The sequence below is a fragment of the Phoca vitulina genome, unplaced genomic scaffold (genome assembly GCF_004348235.1).
Source record: "Phoca vitulina isolate PV1807 unplaced genomic scaffold, GSC_HSeal_1.0 scaffold5, whole genome shotgun sequence".
Lineage (NCBI taxonomy): Eukaryota > Metazoa > Chordata > Mammalia > Carnivora > Phocidae > Phoca > Phoca vitulina.
The window spans coordinates 51,624,624-51,652,104 of NW_022589708.1; the positions used below are offsets into that span (position 1 = coordinate 51,624,624).

Consider the following 27,481-nt stretch of genomic DNA (forward strand, 5'->3'; position numbering starts at 1 on the left):
GTCTTTTAAATCTCTTAATCTATACGTTCATCACCCATTTCTTTTGTTGCCTGCAAATCATCTCTTGAGGAACATGGATGTTGACCTGTAAAATTTCCCACAGTATGAATTTGCTGACTGCATACTCCTGGTGCAATGAATTGAACCTGTTCTTCTGCCCTCTGTACTGGCTACGATTTGGCAGATGGATCCAGAGACCGGATCAGACACCAGCTTGAGCTCCTTGGCAAGACTACAGGAGGCACATAATGACTGTTTTCTTTCTTTTTATGGTCTTGGCAGTCTTTGATGTTTAATGTATCATGGGTTATAAAATAGTAATGGTCTAATTCTGTAATTTCTTTGTCACGTATTATTAGCTAAAATACATTTATAAAGAGACATTTCCCCTTGTCTACTAGTTGATTACCCTGTGCTAGAGTTACACAGGAAAGGCAGGTTAATGTTTGATTCTGTTCCTTTACCCGTTTTACCAATATATGTATTTTATAATATAATGAATTAGGGTTATTTAATCATCTGAAGATGACTAATTATTTTTAAAGTATCATTATAAATTCAAAGGTTTGAATACATCTAGCATGTTTAAACCAATTGCAATTATTATGATTGAAGCTCAACTTATCCATCTTTGGCTACAGCAGGCGCCTCTTCAAGTTAACTCTGAGTTCTTTTTGACACGCCTCTTGTTACGGTATAACAAAATATTCCAGGATTATCCTGAACTTTTCTTGCCCCAGACCTGAAATCAGTGATCTCTCCAAGAAGTCTTGGTTCCTTTCAGAGAGAAATAATAGTTCAATTTTTTTGCCCCTCCCCCACTCACGTGCTCTCTTTCTTTAAAATAAACAAATCTTAAAAAATAAAAATTCAAGATCCCTAAGCTCAGAGTTCCTCTCATATAATGAAACCTACTGCATAGGCAGGTATCGTCTGGCCCTTGAGTTGCCTTGTAGGACCTGGGGCTCATGCAACCAGCACAAAAATGCTGATATTCTGGTTACTGTTTCTATGAGGAATAAACCGTCCTCCACCTCTGACCCATGAAACTGTGGCACGCTAACTTGTTAGCTTGTAGGCAGGGTAAAATCTCAGACCATTTGCAGTTCTGGACAATTGATACTTCCGGTATAAATTCAAGATGACGGCTTCTTCTCTATCACCCTTGTCTTCTATACCAAGAATCTTGGTTCTCAGCGACAGGCAAGATACTACAATTAGAATATCTCGTAACTACTCATCTACTTTACCCGTAGTACACATACAAAAGTCTCTGAATAACAATACGAGTTCTGCCACAACATGATCACTAAAAACATTAAAACTTTTTTACATATGCTTTTCCTGTTCTTCCCCCGTTTTTCAAATGGCTGTACTCTATACTGTCGAGCTTATAGTTGTTACATACTGTATTCTTCCCTCTTACTACCTCGTTCTACAGGTAGCCACATATTTCATGCTTTCCCCTACTCCTTATGTCAGTACTTCATATTTTAGCTGTCTAACGTCCTGTTTTCCAGTAGATTCCTCAGAAAGGGACCATGGGAAAAGTGTGTCCTGAATTCTTGCATATTGGTAAGTTTGTACCCTTGTACTCATAAGTCAGTTTTGCTGCTTATAAAACCCTTAACTCAGATTTCCTTTCCTTGAGTTAACTATGCTGCTACTACCGCGGCCATGTTCCTAATGTGCTTCTAATGAAGACTCAGTGCTGTGATGTCAGAGCTAACCCACTTGGTTTCTAAAGTCAGCATGGTGGGGCCCTGGGGGCTCAGTCGGTGCAGTGTCTGACTCTTGGTTTCGACGCAGGTCGTGATCTCATAGGTCATGAGATCGAGCTCTGTGTCGGGCCCTGAGCTCAGCGGGTAGTCTGCTTCTCTCCCTCTCCTCTGCCCTGCCTCCCACTCACACACACTTGCTCTCTCTTCCTTTCTCGAATAAATCAATCTTTGAGGAAAAAAAAATAAAGTCAGCATGGTGGATAAAAATTGGGCATAGTTTTATTTTATTTTTTTAAAGATTTTATTTATTTGACAGAGACAGACACAGCAAGAGAGGGAACACAAGCAGGGGGAGTGGGAGAGGGAGGAGCAGGCTCCCCTCTGAGCAGGGCACCTGATGTGGGGCTCAATCCCAGGACCCTGGGATCATGACCTGAGCCTAAGGCAGACGCTTAACGACTGAGCCACCCAGGCACCCCTGGGCATAGTTTCAAATTACCCTAGAAAATACCTTAGATAAGTACCTTATCAGAGATTGACCTACTGTCTCTTAAAAAGTCCAACCCAGGGACGCCTGGGTGGCTCAGTCGGTTAAGCGTCTGCCTTCGGCTCAGGTCATGATCCCAGGGTCCTGGGATCGAGCCCCACATTGGGCTCCCTGCTCAGTGGGGCGCCTGCTTCTTCCTCTCTCTCTGCAGCTCCCCCTGCTTGTGCTCTCTCCTTCTCTGTCAAATAAATAGAATCTTTAAAAAAAATAAGTCCAACACAGCTGGTCTTCCTCCAGTGGTGGAACAGATTACTGTTTATCTTCTTGAATACCAGAAAAAGAAGCTGACAAGCACTTAGGGTCAGACGACATGAAAAATGTAATTGTTTACCATTCATACTCAGTATAGTAAGATGGGTCAATTATGAAAAATACCCAGAAACTGAGACAGAGTGAGGCGAACAACAATTAAAATTTTCCATCTCGCAATCATTCTGTACTTTTAAAATGATTCCCCTCACCCCCTTTACCTACTTCATGTGGAGGATGCATATTTGAATTTATATGACCTGAAAGGAGAAGGCTGCAGCTTTACTGTAGAGATTACTAGAGCCAATCTTAGGCTGCCTGGGTTCAAACTGAAGCTCTTCTTCCTAGTTGTGTATCCACAGGCAAGTTACTTCATTTGTTCATGCCGTGGTTTCCTTTTCTGTAAATGGTAATCATAACTAGGGCTACAGCACTGCACATCTGAATGAAAAGCCATTCATACTGCAGATCATGTGAGTAGTGCTTCAAGGCACGTGTAAGCACACGACACAGCCCTGAATTCAACCTCCATTCCTCCAAGGGTTGTTGGGAGGAATAACTGAGATAAACACTCGTATTTAGCAGTGTTGACATTTACCATCAGTAAGTATCAGTAGTAACTGGAACTATATCATTGGCTCTCCTGGACCAGTTCGATATCCTGTGGAAGAGGATGACGATCAAGATCCCTGTAAATTAAATTACGATGTACGGCAGGAGAGCCGATAGACCTCTGAGGTAGAGGACAGTGAGGTGCACTGCTGGCCCTGCCAGCTGAAAGAAAGCTGCCTATGGTGGTCCTCACTGACAGATACGGAGAAAAAAAGCATTTGTCAGATCAACAGCTGCATACCAGGTGCCAGGGGGTGTGGATTGCTCAAGCAATGAAACCACATGTGGTCCAGCAGCTGTACCAGTTGAATGGGGATGTGGTAGGAATCACTAACTTCGCATCTTTCAAGTCCTCGATGGTGGCATTTATCTCTGCAATCTCTCCAGGAAGGCAGTATTGCTTTTGGTTTCTATTTTCCTGGGTAGAGGCAGTTCTACTGGCTTCTATTTGGCCTTTCCCACCATAATAGTCATCACTCCACAGGTCAGAGGAAGAACATGGGGACTCTGCCCGCTGCTGATTGTATCTGTTCCAATTATGTATCCAGAACTGGGGAAAACACCACAGGATGGGTTTGGGAGCCCACTGGGCCCACTGTGAGTGGAACCTGAGCTAAAACTCTATTCATCACCTGACCTCCACAAGCCCCTTCTCCAACGGATGGCCACAGAGATGTTCTGGGTCTCCTGGAATTAGTATCAGTTCAGAGCCAGCGTCCAGCTGTCCCTGCAAAGTCTGGTTATTTCCGTTTCTCCACGGTACAGTTACCCTGGGAAAAAGCCACAGATCCCTTCTGGGAGGAAGCTGGGAGTAAGGTTAACAGTATAAATATTTGCAATATATTGGGGTCCTTCCTCATGGGGACCCAGCACCTCCCCTTTATTCAAGGGGTTTGGGCCCATAAACTGGCTGAAGTCTGAGAACTGATTGAAGGGCCATGACTTGTTTCTGTGATTAAAGTTACATTTCTGTTCACTTGATCTAGAACTTTTCTGCTCATACAGGTAAGTAAGAATTTACGAGGCTTCCTATCTATTTTACTTCTAGGGACAGCAGGATCAACTAGCCAATGGCACAGGGCTGCACAAGTCAGACCACTCCGATTGCTGTTTGGCTCTGCCGTCTGTGACAGGGACCAAACCCACCTGGCCTTTGCCTGTTGAGTGCTACCCCTTGACCCCTGCCACCCTAAAATCCAATGACTCCCAGTGCATTTAGGTTTCCCAGTTTAGTTACCCAGAGTTCCTACTGTCAAGTCTGGCCCACAGAGAAGAGCCAGCACAGAGCTCTTCAAGGATGCCAGGGCTCCCCTTACAAATTTATTTCTCACACTTGTGGACACGTAAAATTAACTATCACATTACTCGAAGTGACCTCTCCCTGAATTTAACTAGCAGGCAGAAAATAACAAAACATAATTATAAACATCAATCTGTTGGGAGGGAAGAGATAACATAACTTTTCATAGAATCCCTTTAGCTTGGAAGAGATTTCAATTTATCAGATGCCAGGTATACAGAATAACAAAGTGTCGGACCTGTACTTCATATCCAGAGCTATCGCCCTCCCCTGCTGCCACAAAAACTATCTTGTAATCATTTAGCTTGGACTATTCATGGAATGCTTGAGTACTGTCCCTATCTGTACCGCCAATCACAAAACTACAAGGCTTTAAGTCACCTGATGTCTGAATTTTTGCCTCAAAGTATGTTTCTTTTCAACCTTAGCTTTTAGTGCTGTGTGAATCTCCTTGATTGTGTTCTCTCACCAAAGTTCTGCTGACACAACAGCATTTACTGGATATTTCTAAATGGGTGTTCACAATAACCACAGAGTTAGTAATTCAAAAACAACTTATCATTATTCTTCCCGAATGGGCTCTGCTCTCCAACTTGAATGAGTATCAGTCTTTCTGGCTAGGAAGATTAGAATCCCCGTGGCTCATCTTGTTTGTGTCAGAACAGACTACTGGGATGTAGTGTGGCTCTGGATCTGACAAACATAAGTTCAATCCCAGGACCACCATTACTTACTGTGTGATCTTGGATTAGTCACTTACTCTCTGAGCCCAGCTCCTCATCTGTAAAATGGGGTTAATACTATCTATCTCACAGGGCTGTGAGGATCAGATCACCTACACTGCATGCAGGACACAGGGGCCAGCACTGGCCCCTCTTTTGTCCGTTCTTCCTGTGAAGGTCTGCCACAGGTCTATGCCAGGTCTAAGTCTTAGTCACACCTGGATTGCTCTAGTAACCTCTCTGCAGTTTGCCTTAAATCGAGCCTCTTGATCCATCCTGCACACTGCTGTCTAAATAATCTCCCTAAGATATGTATTTATCAAATCATGTGCTTATTTTTTTTGAAGATTTATTTATTTATTTGAGAGAGAGAGCAAGTGAGCGGGGGATGGGGAGGCAGAGGGAGAGAGAGTCTGAAGCAAATTCCTCACTGAGCACAAAGCTGGATGTAGAGCTCAATCTCACAACCCTAAGATCATGACCTGAGCTGAAACCAAGAGTTGGACACTTAACCGACTGCAGCAACCAGGTGCCCCCAAATCATATGCTTACTGATAAAATCTTCAACAGGTCTCTACTTTCCAACAATCAAGGCCTGTTCTGCTTTTAAGGCTGTTCAAACTCTACCCCCTTGAACTCATTTCCTATGTCTTCCCATCACATACTCCGGTTTCTCTTCCAATCATATAGATCTTTTACCTTTTACTATGTCTTCCCACTACAAATATGCTCTGGGTAGACTGGCTTCCTCATTGTCCTACACACACACCAAGATCTTTTCCACCACGTGGATGCTCTGGCTGTGTCTTCCCTCTGCTCTCAATTCCCCTTCCTGACCACTGACCGTATTTAAAACCTGTACCAAGGGGCGCCTGCGTGGCTCAGTCAGTTAAGTGTCTGCCTTTGGCTCAGGTCATGATCCCAGAGTCCTGGGATCGAGCCCCGCATCGGGCTCCCTGCTCTGCGGGAAGCCTGCTTCTCCCTCTCCCACTCCCCCTGCTTGTGTTCCCTCTCTCGCTGTGTCTCTCTCTGTCAAATAAATAAAATCTTAAAAAAATAAAAAATAAAAATAAATAAATAGAAGTTTAAGAACTTGAGGTGCCTAGGTGGCTCAGTCAGTTTAGTGTCCAACTCTTGGTTTCGGCTCAGGGCATGATCCTGATCAGGGTCTTGGGATCGAGCCCCATATCGGGCTCTGTGCTCAGTGGGGAGTCTGCTTGGGATTCTCCCTCTCTCTCTGTCCCTCCCCTTGCTCATTCTCTCTCTCTCTCCCTCTAAAATAAATAAATCTTTAAAAAAAATAAAATAAAAGTTTAAGGACTTGTATTGTTTGCTACTGTTTACATTGTGTAAGTTTTTATCAGCCCAACTTAAAAATAAAGACAAATGATTAACTTTTTCTGCATTTCCATAAAAATTGAATACATCAAAAAAAAGGACAGTAGATGAAAAGTCAAGAAACTCACACATGACGCTAAAAGGGAAGATAGAAAAAATGCTAATAAGGACAATGAATAAAGAAGTTGAGAGAATAAAAATGTGAGGAAAATTTTTATGAGAGAATATGAAATAGGGAGATTTTTTTTTTAAGATTTATTTATTTATTTTAGAGAGAGCGTGCACAAGCAGGGGGAGGGGCAGCGGGAGAGGGAGAAGCAGACTCCCCGCTGAGTGTGGAGCCTGACTCGGCGCCACTGGGTCTTGATCTCAAGACCCTGAGATCATGACCTGAGCCAAAATCAAGAGTCGGCTGCTTAACCGACTGAGCCACCCAGTGGTCCCAGGAGATTATTTTTCACTTCAACATTTCAATGATAAGAATATAAGACAGATAGAATATATTCAAAAGAGAGCTTAAAAAAAGTTCATAAAATCCTTTATGAAGAATGATTTCAGTGGATTTGGCAGAGTGATGAGGAGAGGCGTAAGGCTGGAACACTGGCAAACCAGATCCTTGGAAAGATTATTCTGTTATGTGCACTTTGAGATTTTAAAAATTTAAGAAGTTAGGGGCTCCTGGGTGGTTAAACATTCAACTCTTGATTTCAGCTTAGGTCATGATCTCAAGGTCGTGAGAATGAGCCCTGCATCAAGCTCGGCGCTGATCGTGGAGCCTGCTTGAGATTCTCTCTCCCTCTCCCTCTGCCCCTCCCCACCCTGTCCCTCTCTCTAAAAAAAAAAAATTTTTAAGAAGTTAAAAAAAAAATCTAATATATCATTGGCCACTTAGTCTAAATGATAATACTTTCAGATTGTTATCACATAAATGATAAAGTTCTTTAGAGTAAAAAACCTTAATATATCTTTCTTTGAATACAGAGAACAATGATTTTCAAGGCAAGGTACCTATCTATCCTCCCCAGGGAAATTTTCTCTAATTCAGACATTCCTTCCTTCACTACCTCCCACTTTCTTCTCGCATTTAAGACCTCTACTTTGGTAAAGCTGCTGAGATTGATGAGCCTGCATTACAGCATTTAGTAGATACAGATAAAACGTTTTAAAAAATGGGACAACAGGGGGCTCCTGCCTTCGGCTCAGATCATGATCCCAGGGTCCTGGGATCGAGTCCCACATTGGGCTCCCTGCACAGCAGGGAGTCTGCTTCTCCCTCTGCCCCTCCTCCAACTCGTGCATGCTCTCTCTCTTGCAAAAATAAATAAAATCTTTAAAAAAATGGGACAGGGCGCCTGGGTGGCTCAGTTGGTTAAGCGACTGCCTTCGGCTCGGGTCATGATCCTGGAGTCCCGGGATCGAGTCCCGCATCGGGCTCCCTGCTCAGGAGGGAGTCTGCTTCTCCCTCTGACCCTCCCCTCTCTCATGCTCTATCCTATTCTCTCTCTCAAATAAATAAATAAAATCTTAAAAAAAATTAAAAAATGGGACAACACAGTTCTAACCAAGATCAGAGGTAAAATAATTTTCAGCATCATCTATGGACAAAATCCTCAAATATGCCTACCATAATCAGCTGGTGTGTAATTCAGGAGTTCAAATTTCCAGTTTTTATAGCTTGAATAATTCTGGTACATATCAAATATTTCCCGAGTAAACTGCTGGCAGATATCACCTAAAAAATTACAAAAAATATTCAGTCAGCACAGATTTTTTAAGAGAGCCATTCTTAGGTACAGGCCCTTTGGGAAATAGGGAGTAACTGTTTCCATAGTGAAACACATTTAGTGGACTTTTAAAGTTATAGTGTGTCAAACCAAGGTAAAATTTGTTTTTTTAGATCATTTTTAATAAAATTATTTAACTGACCTCCAGTAGTTCTTCCAGATGTCACCTCTAAAATAACATCATTTTTGTCATATTTCTCCTTTGGCACTAGACTCTGGAAAAGCTGAAAATGGAAAAAAAAAAATCAGCATTTGTGTGTATATTTTCCATGATATACTATTGCTTGATTTTAGACAAAAGACCTCCAAACATTAAAAAAAAAAAAAATCAGTAATTAACAAAATCATATAGCATCCCAATGAGGTCTAGTCATTAAATGCTATAATAAGTAGACTGCATTAGACCTAAAATAAGTGATCAATTCATGCAAACAATGGAGTTACTTGTCAGGGTATTCTCCACAAGGCTATCAGATCATCTTAATTTTCTAAAATGCCCAAGTTTAGATCAAAGTCTGGAGTGTTCCATTCAATTTTTTTCAGATTTTGCCTCTTATTAGTTCTGAACAGTAGCTTCTTTCATCTAATGAATGAAGTAAAGCTTTGAAAGTGTTCACTTGGAGAAAATGAGGACTCTTTACATATGATTGTGTATTCTCTCCTACCACAGATGACAGTGGGCCCTAGGTCGTGCCCTGTGTTCTCAGTAACGCTGTTCTGCTTAAAGAATATATTGAGGACTCCCAGGATAAGGCTTAAATAGTTTCTGAGCTGTGACAAGAAAACAAGGGGCTTCCTAAAAAAGTAACTAGCTTCCCTCTAAAGAAGAAAAGGGATGCAATTTTATTTTTTGCTTATTACTAAAAAGTTTTTCAAATCAAACTACCTACGTGCCATGACTCTCCCTACTGCCAATTTTTTAAATACTCCATCTCTGTTAGAAATGGTAGTCTGTGGGAGGGAACATCAGACCAAGAGCGACACCATCCTTCTGCCTTTGACTTGCTAGTTAAATCAGTGATAACAGTAACTGAGACCTCCACCTCCTTCTCCTCAACAAGCCCCTCTATAGAGTAGGGGGACTGAAGGCAGGACAATGGCAAATAGGACAGAAAGGAAGAAGATACAGATGCTATACGGCACTGTGGTTTTTGTTGGTCTTTTAGACAAACCATCCATCGAATTACAAGGAGCTAAAGACTTGCGTGAACCAACAGTGTCTATACGTTTGGATTCATTCCACTCTATCCAGAAAGCAAATTTTCAATCCTTAATTAACACAATCACTATGAACCACTCCCCTTTTCTAAGGCTTAAGAACCCCTGATTCTGGGGCGCCTGGGTGGCTCAGTTGGTTAAGCGACTGCCTTCGGCCCAGCTCATGATCCTGGAGTCCCAGGATCGAGTCCCGCATCGGGCTCCCTGCTCGACAGGGAGTCTGCTTCTCCCTCTGACCCCCCTCCCTCTCATGCTCTCTGTCTCTCATTCTCTCTCTCTCAAATAAATAAATAAAATCTTTAAAAAAAAAAAAAAAAAAAGAACCCTTGATTCTTCCTCTTGGTGAACTAAATTTCTTTACCAGCATCTGTCTCCTCACCTGGCAAGTTAACAGCTTTGGAATATAGTTACTCATGGAGGTGAGGGGGAAAGTGATGTTTTATTCTTCAGCATCCCAATGGCTTCAATCTCATTCTGTAGCAAATTACAGTACTAAACCCAGCTTAATCATTTATCATAAAAGAAGATTTAATAAACTGGTGTTTAGAAAGTACTTTGAACACCAAAGCATAGCCCAGTAAAACAGTATTCTTTTATATTAACACAATTGAGTAGTTTACCTCCTAAAACATACCTCACTATATAATATATGGATTTTTTGAGCAATGGTTTGCCTCTCTTCCAATGCGAGTTCTTGTAACTGCTTTTCATCTTGTTTATTTAGACCTACAAACCATCAATAAAAATTATAAATGTTTTTAAATACTTACAGGGAAACTCTTAAATTAGCTACCTAATTCTGTCTATAAATTTTATTTCAGTTGTGAAGGAGGGATTATACAAAAGAAGAGTTAGAATAAAGAATATTAATAAGTACTTGTGAAGCATATCTAAAAAAATTCATTGTGTAAAGAAGTATGATCACTGCCCCAAAGAGTTTATGATTTGAATGTCTAGAACTAATTACAGGAATCAATGATTAATAAAACAAGCTTGAAAAAGGACTGGTTAATTAAATATAAACTCAAATAAGGTAAGTTTTGGAGTAAATGGAGTGACCATTTCTTGTCTTAAAGGTAGCAGCCATTACTCAGCACACTGTGGGTAATCGAGGAGGGCTGGAGCCTCCATTTTTTTTTTTTTTTCCAAAGTCAGAAATAAGAACTCTTAGAATTTTGAAATCTCTTGAAATATTTATACCTAGTAAACAGTTTTTAAAAACACCCTGTAAGTCAAACAAAACATCTTTGTAACCTCTGCTTTATGGAAACAATGGTCCTTTTCACATCATTTCAAAAGCAGAAAGTTAAATCCTGGAACTCCCAACAAAAAAGCTAACAATGAGAGATAGTAGATCTCATAACCTTTGACTTCATTGCTCTAGGTACCTAGACTCCATTTGTTAGTGGTGATGCTTGCAAGGTGATATAGAAATGTTTGATTCTTAATAGTAAAGAAGTAAACAGAAATGAAAAATCATAATTATAAAACAGAGAAGGCTCTTTGAAATTTCTTTCCTGGTCATGGAAGTCATTAAGGTCTGGTGGGATTCTATGCCTCATTCATACTTTCAACATCTAACACTTACTATGCACCAGATACTCTGCTAGTTGTTGGGGACACAGGGATGAATAAAACATGGTTCCAGGCCTTAAGGGCTCAGTCTGGTAGGAAAGATCGACATGTACACACGATCACAGTATGTGACAGGACAGTGCCATGAAGGCATAAAGGAGTGGGTCTAACCCAGACCTTAGCACTTGAGGAAGGCTTCCTGGATAGATGCCATCTGAACTAAATTCTAATTATGGATCACCTGTTGCAGAATTTTAATATCACTAGTGGCCCCACATTATGCACTTATACCACAAATGGAAACTAGGCTGACATTACTTCATATAAGTACCTGCTGGGTCAAAGACATCAGAAAAACCTGATGTGCAGTCACATAAAATTATTTTTGTGCCCTCTTATTATTTACTGATGTGTGAAATCTAACCTAATTCAATTTCATTATATCAAGAAAGGTTTGAGAGTCTATTATATCCTATGTTTGGTGCTGCAGGAAATCTAAAAATGAGTAAGACACAGGCTCAGTCTTTGAGGAACACATAATGAAGGAAGGGACAGAAATTAAGACAATTATATAAAGGATCAAAATTCAAAACAGAGAAATGTAACATTTTTGTTTTGCAGAGGGGATTGAAGCCAAAGTATGACATCCAAGCCACACTTTATAAGTGAAATGAATTTTAACAAGGTAAGATTGGTGGGTAACAATGTGTGCAAAGACAGATATGGGATGACATGGGTATGTGTATTCAGGGAACAGCAAGTTCTCTATTTTTCTTGGAAGGTAGCATATGCAAAGGGAATTAATACACTATACAGAAAAGCTGGTGTCACTTTGCAGAAGCTCTTTTTTTTTTTTTTTAAAGATTTTATTTATTTATGAGAGAGAGAGAAAGCACAAGTGGGGGGGCAGGGAGAGGGAGATAGAGAAGCAGACTCAATCACAGGACCCCGGGATCATGACCTGATCTGAAGGCAGATGCTTAACTGATTGAGCCACCCAGGGGCCCTTCTGCAGACGCTCTTAAATAACAAATCGAGAAATCTATATTTATAGGCAATGGGAGCTACTGAAGATTTTGAGCAGGGGAGTAATCTGATTACAGTTGTACGTGGACTGGGAAAGCCTGGAAGTGGCATGACAAGTCAGGAATGTATTGTAATTATCCAGGATGAGATATAATAAAGATATAAGAAGGGGACTCATGAAAGGTACACTACAGAGGCAGACTCTGTTGGAACTGGAATCATTGTGCAGTGGCTAAGAATAGAGGCTGTGGAATCTCACTGATTGGGTTCAAATCCTTGCTCCTTGCCTGATTGGCTGAGTGACCTTTGGCATTTTAAGCTCTCAGTTTCTTCATCAATAAAATGGGGACATTAATAATAATTCCTACCTCATAAGATTATTGTGAATATTCAAATGAGATAATATTTGTAAAATACTTAGCTTAGTGCCTAGCACGTGGTAGGGCTGTAAATGTTGCTTTTATCACTGTTATTACAGAAGAGCAGACTTTTAGACCTAGAAGAGACTTCAGAAACAATCCAATCCAATCTCAGTTATATGGTGATACAATGTATACACCACTGTATGCTGGTGATACAACCAAGGCTCAAAGAGATTATGTCAATTTAATTTATAAGCATTTAGTAAGTTCCTATTATATGCAAAGAACCTTCCCCAAACTAATTAATTACAAATTTGAGTGGCATAATGCAGAGTAAAAAAAAAAAAAAATCCTCATTAAGCATAGTGAGAAACTCATGGTACCACCAATAGAAGGTAGGAAATCCAGGACTTTACAGGTATAACTGTGACTGGCCTTGACATTGCTTAACATCTCTAACACTTAATGGAACAGGATGGAGCACAGAAGAAAGTTTAGAAACTAAAAGCCTATAGCACTATCTGGATAAATGTTGAATCCCAGGTTAGTCCATTGTGTTTTTCTCTCAACTTCTGTACATTTTGGAAAATTGTCATATGAGAAAAAATGTTAAGGCAATAGCAATATTAAGAAATATCAAAACTAAAAATAAACACCTCTCACACAGATCAACGAATTAAATATAAGGTTAAAAAATTTAACTCTCGGGACACCTGGGTGGCTCAGTCAGTTCAGTGTCTGCCTTCAGCTCAGGTCATGATCCTGGGGTCCTGGGATTGAATCCTATATTGGGCTCCTTGCTCAGCGGGAGCCTGCTTCTCCCTCTGCCCCTCCCCCTGCTCGTGGTCTCTCTCTCTCTCTCTCTCTCTGTCTCTCTCTCACTCTCTCTCTCAAACAAATAAATAAAATCTTTAAAAAAAAAATTTAACCTCAGAAGAAAACACAGATGTACCCTTTGTAACCGTGGGTTACACAACAGTTTCTTACATATAACACCAAAAACACAAGCAACAGCAGAGAAAAAGATAAATTTGACATCATCAAAACTAAAAAATTATGGTGCTTCAAAAGATAACCCATAGGAGAAAAGTTTTGCATATCATATATCTGATAAGGAATTTGTGGCTATAATATAAAGAACTCTCACAACTCATTAATAGGACAAATAACTCATTTTAAAAACGAGCAAAGGATCTGAACAGTCATTTATCCAAAGATGAGATACAAATGGGCAACAGGCACATGAAAAGATGCTCAACATCATTAATCAGGGAAATGCAAATCAAAGCCATACTCAGATACCATTTTACACCCACTAGGATAGCTAGAATCAAAAGGGCAGAGTAAAAATGGTGCAGCCACTTTGGAAAACAGTCTGGCAACTCCTCAAAAGGTCAAATGTAGAGTTATGATAGGCAATTGTAGCACCATTGTTCATAATAACCAAAAAGTGGAAACAACACAATATCCATTAAGTGATAAATGGATAAATAAAAATAAAATGTGGTAGATCCATACAATGGAATATAGTCCCACAATAAAAAGACATGAAATACAAATACATGCTACAACATAGATGAAACTTGAAAATATTATGCTAAATGAAAGAAGCCAGTCATAAAGAACAAATTATATGACTCCACTTATATACAATGCCTGAAATAAGTAAATCTAGAAAGTAGATTAGCAGTTGCCTCGGGTTGGTAGGGAAGGGGGCATTGGGGCAAGTGGCTACAAGGTGCAGGGTTCTTTCTGGGATGATGAAATAATACCTGGATGAAATAATACCCTTTGATGGGGTAGGAACTGTATTTTTGTGTCTCTGCTATGTATGTAGGAAAGTGCTCAGTAAAGGCCTGCTCAGTAAATTAAAGCTTCGGTAAAGGTCAATACTCAGTCTCCTAGACCCTAAAAACTTCTTGGCAAGCATCACGAGGAGTTTGGTCTCTTAGTAGTTGATTTTTAGTAGCCAAAATACATCAAACACCCAGGGTAGAATCCTGTCTTCTCCGAGTATAGAGTGTATTCATTCTAAGTTCTTTAAAAGACTGCATTCAAGAAAGCTTTAACCTATAAAATCAATTACATCCTTTACACACACATATCTTTTACCTACTTTTACACATTGAATCTAATTCTTCAATTGCTTGCTCAGCCTCCTGAATTTCTTGGTAAATGGCTGCAAGTGGTGCCAACTCAGCATGCCTTCGATTCAAGGACTTCCGGTCCTCTTCATGCACAGACATATGCTGCAAACACTCATCAAGCGTCCGGTACTCCTTATTCAGGTCCTCCATATATTTCTGTAGTGCTTTATGCTTCCACAGCATCTTGGACTGATGACAATATCTCCTGGGACAATTCTTATTTAGCAGATGATGGAGAATGCGATTCCTGTTTTGTCTAAAAATCCACAGCCTTGTATTAAGATGGATCTGTGTAAATTGATGAGATTGGGGCTGGAGGTGGTACTGGCGGGGACCATTAAGAGATGAATGTCTAAAAAGCCAAGCACACAGGTGACGATTCATCTCAGCATCTGAAATATAATAAACACAATCTGAAAAAAAAAAATCAACTCTACAAATACAAAAGCTGGAAGGAGCCTCAAGAAATCTTGTTCCATTCATGGGCACAGGCAGCTCCAAACACAGTCTGAAAATTCAGTAATTCATAAAAGGAAAATAATTCTTCATACCTCTGAATCTAACATATTAAAATAAACGAAGATAGCACGGTTTTCTATTTACTCAATGTATATAATTAACGATGGCAAATGAGTAGGAGCATAATTAATAAATACATCAATAGACTGGGTTCAATCAGCTACTTCCTAGAAAGTATCCAGGATCTAGAACTGAGTACGTCAACAAGCACTTGAAAGGTATGAAATAATCATGCAAGTTTTAGGTGGTTCACATATACATAGATTTCTAAAGTTTGAAGGAAATATTAACTGTTTTCTTGTCTAATTCTTTAATTTTAGGTATCCAGATGTCCAAGGAAGTCAAGTAACTTAATCATGATTATTTACTCAGCCAGACAGAGGCAGAGCTCATACTAGAATGCAGTTTGCCTGTTCAGAGCTCAGCGCTTTCCATTCTCAATTCTACAATCAGGTGCTTACCTTTCAGCTAAGATCCTGAAGGACGAAAACTTCAGATATTAACAGACTAAGAAAGTAGGCCAGGTAAAAAGGGAGGGTGGCATTATTTGCATTAAGTGAAAAAAGCAGAATGCAAAACAATATAATCTCAATTAGGTTTTCAAGATTTTCTATGATATATGATATATATGTAAAAAAGGTAAACAGAATATTTTTTGAGGAAAAAAAACAACCTAAAAAAGAAACATACCAAAACGTTAATAAGATGATTTCTAGTTGTGGGATTGTGGATAACTTTTGCTTGCTTTCTGTTTTTTCTACCTTTCGGTGTTTTTAATATTTTTATACCCACAGCACGTATTACTGTCACAATCAGGAAAAAATAGTTACTTTAAAAAATTACAAGTTAGGTGAAACTGGCTGTGTACATGAATTTCCTGTTCTTCACCCCTCTAATAGACATAATCAAAAGCTAACAAAAGCACAGAATAGTTTTATTAAGAAAGGGAAAAGATAAAGTATTTTAGGAAAAACACTTTGCTCCTAAAATTCTGAGGTTCAAAGTTGAAATAAGGGTCAAAATTTTATGAGAATCAACTTTTACTGTTTCCCGTGTTCCTACTACACTAGGCGGTGCATTCATTTATTAACTCATTTGATCATTGTAAGTCAGCTAACTTGAATATCATTGTCTCCTAGAAAATAACATATTCAGAATGGTCTCCAAAACATTCAGATTTTGCAGGATTCTGCCAATGAACTTTAACATCTGAAGCCCATTTGGAAAAAGACTGTGGAAAAACGCACCAATGCCCAGCAGCCACACACGTTACAGTCCTTCAGCAGAAGTTCCCGTGTGTCTTTACATCTAGTCTCAAGCACATCAGAGAAGTGTGTCCATTTGAAAAAACAGACAAAAGGATGACACATTTTTGTTAGAACACTTCTAGCTAAAATTTCCATCCTAGAAACAGTAGTAGAATGAGTAACTCTTAAGGTCTTGAACCTCAATGTTAAGAGAACAAAACAAAACAAACACCACAACAAACCACTCGCTAGGGTTACCTGTGCCCGAGCACGGCCCGTCTTCCCCATCACCCACCGCAGTAGCAGCGTTACTCTGATACTCTAGGAACGATTCTCAGAGTCGGCAGGTCAGAAGGGACACCAAGCCTGCGCTACAGCAACACGTGTAAGCCACACTTTGTAACTCAGTACACGGAGGGATCCTACCCGAGGCAACATGGAAAAAAAAAAAATGGGGGTGGAAAAATACTTTTTCTAAGATCAAAAAAAAGAGGAAAAAAAATAATTGTGAGTACCTAAGAAAAAGAACAAAGGACGACAGCTTTCCTTTCTGAAGCCGGAACCTTCTGTGACCTGCTACATTTCAGCCCGACAGACACTGTCTCACTTTCACTTCCGGGTTCACACCTTCCGGGTTAACACTTGCTCTCAGCTTCTCCTCAGCAGCAGTCCTTGGGTGTGCGTAACAGCTAACAGGGGAAACACAACAGAAAAATGACAACTCGAGAAAGAAAAAAAAAAAATGACGAAGCAATAAAGAAAATTCCAGGAGATGACCATGGGCGGTACCCATTCGGAGCCCGAGCCCAGGGCACGGGTTGCGACAGGATAGGTAGGTTGGGCGGTAGCGGAATGCAGAATGAACCACAACTTCCAGGAGCTCCCACCCAGGAATCCTGGGAGTTGTAGTTTATGCCCAGGCTGGCCTCCAAGCCGTGGGCCAAAAGTGGACCTCTGGTTTCATAGTTACAGGCAAACACAGGAAAGAGATTCTCTACAATTCTGATTAGGAGATCAAGATTTACAATATATTAATATGAAATTACAAGAATTTCCTCATATATGGAAATTATATAATGGAGCCACTAAAGAAGTGGGGTTTTTTGTTTGTTTTTTAAGCAGTTGTTCTTTAATTTTTATTTTATTTATTTATTTATTTTTTTGAGGACTCCCTTTTCATCATCCCCAGATTTAGGGATTCTGCATGTTTTTTTGTTTTTGTTTTTATTTCTTTTTCCCATTTTTCCCCCCATGGGATCTGCATGTTAATAGTTGTACTTTCAGCTTCCACTGCTTGCGAAAATGCCTAATAACTAAAGGAGGATATAAATTTGTATTTTTAAAAATCATAACAGGGTCCAAAAGATAGGAGACTATATATATATCCACAAATTAATGACTTCATAGATGTTGTATGCATATATAGAATTTAGGGGCTTAAACTAGGTTCAGAGTTTGTAAACTAGTGATTAAATAATTATAAAAATCCAACTAATAAACAATTCCAGGAAAATGCAAATATACTGCCTTACTTTAAATATCACAAGTCACATAACCGCTATGTCTCAATATTTCTTTATCAAAAGCCAAGGCAACCATCATCCCATATAACTGACTTCACAGGATATTTTCTTAGGTTGTGACTGCATATAAAAAGGACAATTAACCCTAAATGCAAATATCTAACATTACCTACTTCAAGGTATTTACTTCTACCTAGTATATATTAAATCCTATACTAAATGGCTTAAACCTATTAATTAATTCTTACCACAACAACCCTGAAATGCCCATTTTGCAGAAGAGAAAACTAAGGCACAGAGAGCTTAAGTAACTTGTCAAAGGTAAAAGAACTGGTAAGTAATAGAACTGAGATTCAATCAAGGTAGTCTGTCTTAGTGTTCTGTGACTCCTAAGCTCTGATACTGCCTCCCTCCTCCAAAAAAAGAAAGAAAAAAGAAAACATTCCATTGTTCATTCAATAAATAATGGGCACCAGTTATATGCTACTCACTGTGTTCTGGACATGAGAATTTAGCAATGAAGAGAAAAGACACAAATCTTTGCCCACATGGAGTTTATGTTCCAGTAGGGAACAAATGCCAAAGGATCCACAAAAATCATTCTCCTAAATTATCCAATAAAATCATTTTTTTGTTTGATTTGTGTATGCAGATATATAACTTAAGTAATATAGTATAGAAAGCTTTATTCTTCTTAAAAAATAACCTTACTGCTATGGACTGAATTGTGTGCCCCCCCCCCAATTTAACATGTTGAAGGTAACCCGCAGTGTGACCCTCCAGTGAGTGTGACACTGGAGACAAGGCCTTTAAGGTTAAGTGAGTCATAAAGGTGAAGGCCTGATCTAGTAATATTTGTGCCCTGCTAAGAAGAGACATCAGAGAGCTTGTGAGTGCAAGTTCTCTCTTCTCTCTTTTTCTCCAAGACAAAGATGCCTCAGGATGAAACCTACCTTGCCAGCACCTCGATCTGGGACTTCCCAGCCTCCCAAAGTGTGAGAAATAAATTTATGTTGTTTAAGGTACTCAGTCTATGGTATTTTGTTGTGGCAGCCCAAGAAAACAAACACATTTACGTGTGTAAAAATTTATTGGGATATACATGAAACTTTATGCACTTTATGTATTTTATTTCTCAATTTAAAAAAAGTCCCTAAAGGGACGTCTGGGTGGCTCAGTTGGTTAAGCATCTGCCTTCGGCTCAGGTCATGATCCCAGGGTCTGGGATCAAGTTCTGCATCGGGCTCCCTGCTTCTCCCTCTGCCTGCTGCTTCGCCTGCTTGTGCTCTCTCTCTTTGTCTCTGACAAATAAATAAATAAAATCTTTTAAAAAAAATCCCTAAAGACATTTATGCTTAGTACTATAAATACTGCTTTCTCCTCCATGCTTTTTAAAAAAGAATATAATATGGTATATCTATATTTATGAATATGCAATGATGTCCACAATCCATCATTAAATGAAAGACATTGTTAAAAAAAACTCAGCAAACAAACAAAAAAAAATAAGAAGGGAGGCGGCGGGGGGGGGGGGGGTGTTATTCAAAAAAAACACAACTCAGCAAACTGAGTTCCATTTAAAAACATATGATGCATGGAGCACCTGGATGGCTCAGTTGGCTAAGCATTTGACTCTTGTTCTCAGCTTAGGTCTTGATTTCAGGGTCATGAGTCAAAGCTTCATGTTGGGCTCCATGCTGGGCGTGGAGACTACTTAAGAAAAAAATATGTGTGATGCATATATATTTAAAAGTCCAGTGGAATTATAGGTAATCCTTATTTTCTTCTTTGTTGTATTCTGGATTTCCTGAAGTTTTGTGATGAGTATTATTGTAAACAAGACAGGTATAAAAGAAAAAAAAGGACAGTAAAAAAAGATTTTATTTATTTGAGAGAGAGAGAGAGCGTGAGCACGAGTGGGGGTAGGAGCAGAGGGAGAAGGACAAGCAGACTCCCCGCTGAGCGTGAGCCCAACACAGGGCTCGATTTCACCGACCCTGAGATCATGACCTGAGCCAAAATCAGGAGTCAGATGCTCAACTGACTGAGCCACCCAGGTGCTCCAAAAAGGACATTCTTTAATGTTTGATTGAAAAAGCCTATGGGAGGGGCACCTTGGTGGCTCAGTTGGCTAAGCAACTGCCTTCGGCTCAGGTCATGATCCTGGAGTCCTGGGATCGAGTCCCACATCAGGCTCCCTGCTCAGCAGGGAGTCTGCTTCTCCCTCTGACCCTCCTCCCTCTCATGCTCTCTCTCTATCATTCTCTCTCCCTCTCAATAAATAAATAAATAACTTAAAAAAAAAAGAAAAAGCCTATGGGAGTTATTATTATTGAATCATTTTATGAAGTTAAGTTCTACTTCAAAGAGTCTGATACATTACAGGAAGCATTTTTCTAGAGGTAGTAATAAAAAGGTTGATTCAGTGAAAAATAATAGCATTTGATTAAATTAGCACCAAGAGCTCCTCTCTGAGGTATTTCTCACAATAAAGTTGATCTCGTAAGTTTCTATTATGAACGTATGTGTAATGGGCACTGACAATTGGGTATTCCCTTAGAAATGAAATGACCTATGTCCCTTTCCTCTGCCTTGGAGCAAACAACAAAATACTTGCAGCTATTTTTCAGATTGATTTACAGCAAACTTAGCCCAAAGTCAAAGCGGTAGAGAATGGGGATTTTCACTTCGCTTCTTCTCAGAGGCCTCCGGATCGTTCCAAAGATGCTGAGGACACGCTGTGTCTATCATATGAACGGAAGGTTGATTTGTGTCCTGCTGCGGGGCTTCTACATCAGAAAGCATCCACTTAAGGCTTTCCCTGAGAGAAACAGAGCACCACGACTTCCTCAGCCCTGGACATTCTTCAGGGAGCTGGACCAGGGTGGGTGGAGAGATTGTCCCAGGCTACGCTGAAACCTTCAGTCCCACTTGGGAAACTTTCAGAGGCACTGAAAGCAACATGAAGTCCCAGGACGCAAGCCATAAAGCATGATGGGTCAGAGCACCCTGTGAAATGCACTTTGGCTTTCTGGTTCACTGGAGTTTAGGGTCTTGACCACGTCCTGAGGCATCCCACAGTGTAAAGATTGGCAGCCACTTGAGATTTTAATCAGCTATGTTTTATTACAGAAAAAGTGAAACGAGGAATTATTTGACAATTTAACACAAAATCCAAGCCTTCGCTAAAGTGGAAAAGAAACAGCAAAACAAAGATTATTCTACTTTTATTCTTGTGAAGTATTTACCCTGAGAGAAACAGAATACGAAGGATGAAAAGGCAGCATTTCTTCTTTTCATATATTCATACTGGTTCTCAAATTTTTCTTAGCTTGGGGGGAAAAAAAGCCAAAAAATGCGCCACCTGCTGGCGTTATGGAAACTAGATCACTCATTATTTTCAGAATCAGTGTAAGAGGTCAACCTACTCTTTTCCTTTTACTACTACTACTAAAAAACAAACAAACAAACAAACAAAAAACAAAGCCAGGTCAAAGACAAACTGATCCTGGAAACTCCCTTTATTCCACCCTAAACTGGTACCGAAGTCGGCTTTGACAAGCTCTCCTAAAACTCCTCGGTGATTTCATCTCTTCCATATATCATCTTAAATTTCAGGCTAAATATTTTTCTTAAATCATTTACATCGGATTCGAGTTGTATATTTTAAAATCTTTGTTTCAGTAAATTTTATTTTCCCATCTTTTTCTCCTAACAGTAGTATTCAAATACCCTTTATAAGCATTAAAGTCTTTTTTAAGATTTTTATTTATTTATTTGAGAAAGTGAGTGAGGGGAGGGAGAGAGAGAGAACACGTGCTGGGGGGGTAGGCAGACTCCCTGCTGAGCAGGGAGCCGATGAGGACGTGGTGCTCGATCCCTAAACTCCAGGATCATGACCTGAGCCGAAGGTAGACACTTAACCAACTGAGCCACCCAGGTGCCCCTAAAGTCTTTTCCAACTTAGATCCCAAAGTGGTCTACGTGGAGGAAATCTATACTGTGTGTATGTGTAGATATATATCTTTCCATTTCTTCCCTCTTTATTACAACAATTTTCAAACATGTTCAAAAATAGAGAGAACCATGTAATGAACCACCATGCTCCAGTCACAAATTCTGAAGTTATCAATGCAGGGTTTCACCTACCCTCCTCCCTCTGCCTGCCATCCTCACTGGATTACTTTGAAGCAAATACAAAACATCATATCTTTTCATCTATAAATATTTTGTATGTAGCTCTAGAAGATAAAGACTTTTAAGAAATATAATCACCTCCCCAAACTAAAAATAGCTTCCTACTATTACCAAATACCTAGTTCATGTTCAAATTTCTCTCACTGTAGCAGATTTTTTTCTTGTTCTCTTTGGCAGTTTGTTTGTTCATATTGGTATTCAAATAAGGTCCATATAAATCATAGGAGACTCTTAATCTCAGTAAACAAACTGAGGGTTGCTGGAGGGGAGTGGGGTGGGGGGATGGGGTGGCTGGGTGATGGACACTGGGGAGGGTATGTATTGTGGTGAGCGCTGTGTATTGTGTAAGACTGATGAACCACTGACCTGTACCCCTGAAACAAATAATACATTATATGTTAATAAAAAAAATTAAAAATAAAATAAAATTTTCAGGAAAAAACCCAAATAAGGTCCATATATTGCAGTTTCTTTTTTTAAAAGATTTTATTTATTTATTTGAGAGAGAGAGAGCTAGAGAGAGAGCACACACAGAGGGAGAGGGAGAGAGAGAAGTAGACACCATCCCCCTTGCTGAGCAGGGAGCCCAGTGCAGGGGCTCGATCCCAGGACCCTGGGATCATGACCTGAGCGGAAGGCAGATGTTTAACTGACTGAGCCACCCAGGCGCCCCCATATATTGCAATTTCTTGCTATATTTTTGGTTTGTTTTAATCAGTAGGTCCCTAGCCCCTTTTTTCCCCCCTTGCAATATATTTGTTGAAGAAACCGGGTCTTTTGCCTTGAGAAGTGTCACACAGTCTGGATTTTCCCAGCATTGTGTTGCAATGTTTATCATGTTCCTTTGTTACCTGTATTTCCTATAAACTGGCTTGATCAGATTCAGATTCAAATTTTGGGGGCAAAAGTACTTTATAGGTGGGTTAGATACTTCCAAAGGGAGGTGCAAAATATATAGTTGTGTTTTTAAAATGCTACTAGAAACTCTTCATTGCCTAGACCCATTATTTCACTAGAGGTTGCAAAATGGTGATATTTTATCATCCCTTCTTCATTTATAATAAAGGGAAAACGTTAGCTAGGATGCAATGGGATGATACTCAAAGCTGGAGGTTGAAAGCCAAAAGTAGAAAGGAGGAGGAGGATGGGACAAAGGCAGGGATGGAATGTGTTTTGTTTTGCAGAACCAACAGGTTCAGCCAAGGAGATACCCAACTAGGTGTTTAACCTGCCCTTACGTGAGCTTGTTAGAGCCGGATTGGGGCTGAGGACCTGCTCAGATGACCTCGAGCTGTCCTGAGGTTGCCTTTAGCTCATTATAATATTAAGATCTCCCATCAATGGAGTTTTCTGCCATTTTTTGAACAGAAAAGTGTATGCCTAGTGTGTTGACATGCTAGGCATGCACACTTGAACCAGTGTGCGGACACAAGCTCCCTACCCCGTCGTCCCCGATACACTGACTAAAAGCCTCCTGTACTAACCCCATGGGGAGACAGTGCTTTGAGAGCTATCTCCCTGTCTCCTTACTTGTGACAAGTAATAAAAAGTTCTTTGCTTTCGACACCTGTCTGGGTCGTGTTCAATTTGATGCACCCCAAGCGGTGAACCCCTTGAGTTTGGTTACAAAACTTGCCCTTCTCAACTACTGGTCTCCCTTGCTTTGAAATTTTTATTTTTTTTTAAAAGATATTATTTATTTATTTATTTGACAGAGAGAGACACAGTGAGAGAGGGAACACAAGCAGGGGGAGTGGGAGAGGGAGAAGCAGGCTTCCTGCCCAGCAGGGAGCCCCACACATGGGGCTCGATCCCAGGACCCTGGGACCATGACCTGAGCCGAAGGCAGACGCTTAAATGACTGAGCCACCCAGGAGCCCCACTTTGAAATTTTTAAAAGGAAAAATGAAAACTTTGCCAAAGTGGAGAGGTGATCAAATTCAAAAGCTTGCTTTCTGGGGTGCCGGGGTGGCTCAGTGGTTAAGCGTCTGCTTTCAGCTCAGGTCATGATCCCAGGGTCCTGCCACTCTCCCTGCTTGTGCTCTCTCTCTCTCTGTCTAATAAATATATAAAATCCTTAAAAATAAAAATAAAATAAAATTTTAAAAAAGCTTGTTTTCTTAACAATTTCCGGGATTCCAAATTCTATTTCAATTTGATCTTTTCTTATTTTGTTAATGTAACAGTTGTCTGCAATTCCTGAGTCCCCAAAGCTCTGAAAACCCTTATTTTCAATTCAAAAATTTCTGAAAACTGAAGTTTTGGTAAATTATTTGAGGGGCAAACCTCCCGTAACCCAAATCAATTTGGCAGGCAATCCTGACTTGGGCTGCTATGAGGCTATTTATATCTGTATTTATCTCACTTGGAATAAATATTCATATATATTACTGAAGAAATATTTATGTATTGGATTACAGGGTGCTACCCCAGATCCCATTGAGAGTCTTATGCCACATACGGTGTACACATTTTCCTTTCTAAATCCAAAATATTCCGAAGTTTGAAAACATGTGCACCCAACTACTTCAGACAAAGAACTGTGAACTGTAACAATAGTATAGTGGTTAATAATCACTGAGTACTTATTCTTTACCAGGTAATGTTCTAAATGTCTTACATTGAACTAACTCACTCAATCTTCACAATACCCCTATGTAGTAGGTTCAGTTGCAAAGCCCAGTTCAGGAAACAGGCACAGCATAGCTAGATGACTTGCTCCAAGTTGTGCCCAAGGGACAGTATCTTGGCCAAAGGGAATTGAACCAAGATGGCTGGGCTGCACCATGACCTTGTTTCTGCCCCCTGTTTTCTGTCTCACTTAATGGTGCATCATCCCCTCCGGTTCTGCACCGTCTGACTCCAATCTAGCCTTTCTTCCATCGTGATATCCTCCAAGAATCTCATGTTTCAGTTCAACCAGATGACTCCTTATTTCCCAAAAACACACTTTCAAACTCGTCTTTTTGTTCATATTGTTAAATGATATTTTTTAAAGGTAAGACTATGATCCTTGTAGAGATATGAGATGTACACGTGTTAAAATTTTTTTTTAAGATTTTATTTATTTATTTGATAGAGACAGACAGCAAGAGAGGGAACACAAGGGGGAGTTGGAGAGAGAGAAGCAGGCTCCCCACAGAGCAGGGAGCCTGATGCGGGACTTGATCCCAGGACTCTGGGATCATGACCTGAGTCGAAGGCAGACGTTTAATGACTGAGCCACCCAGGCACCCCAAAAAGAAAATCTTAAAAAAAAGAAGATGAAAAGTTGGTCAATATATACAAGGCAATAATAATTTGCATCGCCATCATACACAATTTGCATCACCAGGGACAAGAATCATTTGTATCCTTAGCAGTTTTCTACAACTTAAAGGAGTTATAAAATAGCTCAAAGGCAAGGGAAAACAGTCCACTCAGCAGGACTGTCCCATAATCTTTTTGTCCATTTCAAAGCCTCACGGTTTTTCTTCATCACATTAATTTCTCTGTCTGGAGTGCAATTCATTGGAATGGTCTTCATCAAACCATATCGAATACCTCCTATGTGCCAAGCATGCTGCTAAGTGCTAGGTGTTCAGTGGTGAGAACAGACGTCATTCCTGCAATCGTTGTCTTTTATAGATCAGCTCATCCACCTAATCACGGTTAGTTCTGCCTCCCTATGAGCTCCCAAGTGATCTCAATTACGTCTCTTGTGATGCTGCTAAATCTTTTCTTGTATTATACTTAGCAATGTGTTGTTCACACCGGATTTTATAGTTCTGGGGAACAGCGCACAGATCCCAAATTCTGAGCATCTTTTGTATAAGATAATAAATTATCTTTCTATTCTTGAGGAGGTAAAAACAACTGTAGTTCATTTTAACTAATATGTTTTTGACTCTCTGCTATCTGTAGGATGCAATGATGCTTTGTGCTATAAGGAGATGACTAATTGAGCACCAAACTGTAAAGTACAGAGAATACACAGTCAAATAAGACATTGTGTCCAATCCAGAGGAACTTCAGTCTAATGGAGGAAATGGACATGTAAGACATATAGCGTGAGGAGTGCTATACGAGAGGCGAGTACTGAGCGTTCTGAGAATGTGGAAGAGGTGCAGCCACATTGGAGTAGCGAGCAGGGATGGCTTCTGGGAGATGATGTGTAATCTGAGTTTTGATGGACAAGTTGGAGTTAGCTAGGCACAGAGAGGAAGGACATCACAGATATATACTCAGGATGAGAAATGACCAGTAGTGTGGTCTGGCTGAGTGAGGAGACGTGAGGTTATAAAGACAGGCAGGAGGGGCGCCTGGGTGGCTCAGATGGTTAAGCATCTGCCTTCGGTTCAGGTCATGATCCCAGGGTCCTGGGATCGAGTCCCGCATCGGGCTCCCTGCTCAGTGCAGAGCCTGCTTCTCCCTCTCCCTCTGCCATTCCCTCTGCTTGTGCTCTTCTGTCTGTCTCTCTATCAAATAAATAAATAAAATCTTTAAAAAAAAAAAAAAAAAAGACAGGCAGGAACCAAATCATAAAGGGCTTCGCATACCTCGGTAAAGAGGCTGAGCTTTCTCCTAAAAGCCCTGGAAGGATTTTAAGCCATAAGTGTCAGTAGAGTTATAGTTTACCAAGATCACATGGTAGGCTAAATGTTCACATCCTAATCCCTGGAATCTGTGAATGTGTTACCTTGCATGGCAAAAAGGGACTTTGCAGATGTGACTAAGTTAAGGATCTTGAGATGGGGAGACTACCCTGCATTATCTTGGTGGGTGTAATCACAAGAGTCCTTATGAAGATGAAGATGTGGGGAGGAAACAGAGGTCAGATGAGAGAGAATCTATGGTGTTGGCTTTGAAAATGGAAAAAAGGGCCACAAGCCCAGGAACATAGGTGGCCTTGAAAATGAATTGAAGGAAGCTGGTCAAGGATCCACGGAAACTAGCTGCGGGACGCAGTTTAGCGTAGTGGCTAAGTGCAGGAGCTTCGGCAAGGTGGCCCTTACTTCTCAATTTTGTAATTTAGTGCAAATTTACTTTTTTTTTAAACTTCAGTTCTCATTTGTAAAAGTAGGATAATGGTATTTTTGTCATAGGGTTTTCATGAGGATTAAATACAAAATAGCACATTACATATAATGCCTGGACTAGAGTAAGTGTTTAATAACAGTTATTATGAAACGATTACAGTAATTTATTTATTTAAGTAATCTCTACCCCCAACATGGGGCTCAAACTCACAACTCCAAGATCAAGAGTCAGGTGCCCCTAAATGATTACAGTAATTAAGAAGAGAAGAGAGAATAAGGAAAGAGCAGTAAAATCTCCAAAGGAGGTAGAAATGTATTCCCTTCTAAGCATAGATGGAGGAATTAATTCTGCAAAGGCCAGAAGGCACTGTTTTTG

The 27,481-nt window shown here is 40.1% G+C and overlaps 1 protein-coding gene across 4 annotated transcripts in view; it reads right to left on the minus strand.

Annotated features, from left to right (window-relative positions):
- MTRF1 (mitochondrial translation release factor 1) overlaps nt 1-27,481 on the minus strand; it is a 63,857-nt gene that overhangs the window by 28,123 nt on the left and 8,253 nt on the right. The window contains exons 2-6 of one of the 4 annotated variants that reach the window (XM_032402925.1): nt 16,883-17,056; nt 14,571-14,993; nt 10,126-10,217; nt 8,416-8,497; nt 8,114-8,221 (exon numbers count right to left, since the gene is read on the minus strand). In XM_032402925.1, the coding sequence (XP_032258816.1) occupies nt 8,114-8,221; nt 8,416-8,497; nt 10,126-10,217; nt 14,571-14,985 (697 nt within the window). In that variant the 5' untranslated portion in view covers nt 14,986-14,993; nt 16,883-17,056. The other 3 variants (XM_032402924.1, XM_032402923.1, XM_032402926.1) reach the window with 3 other exon arrangements.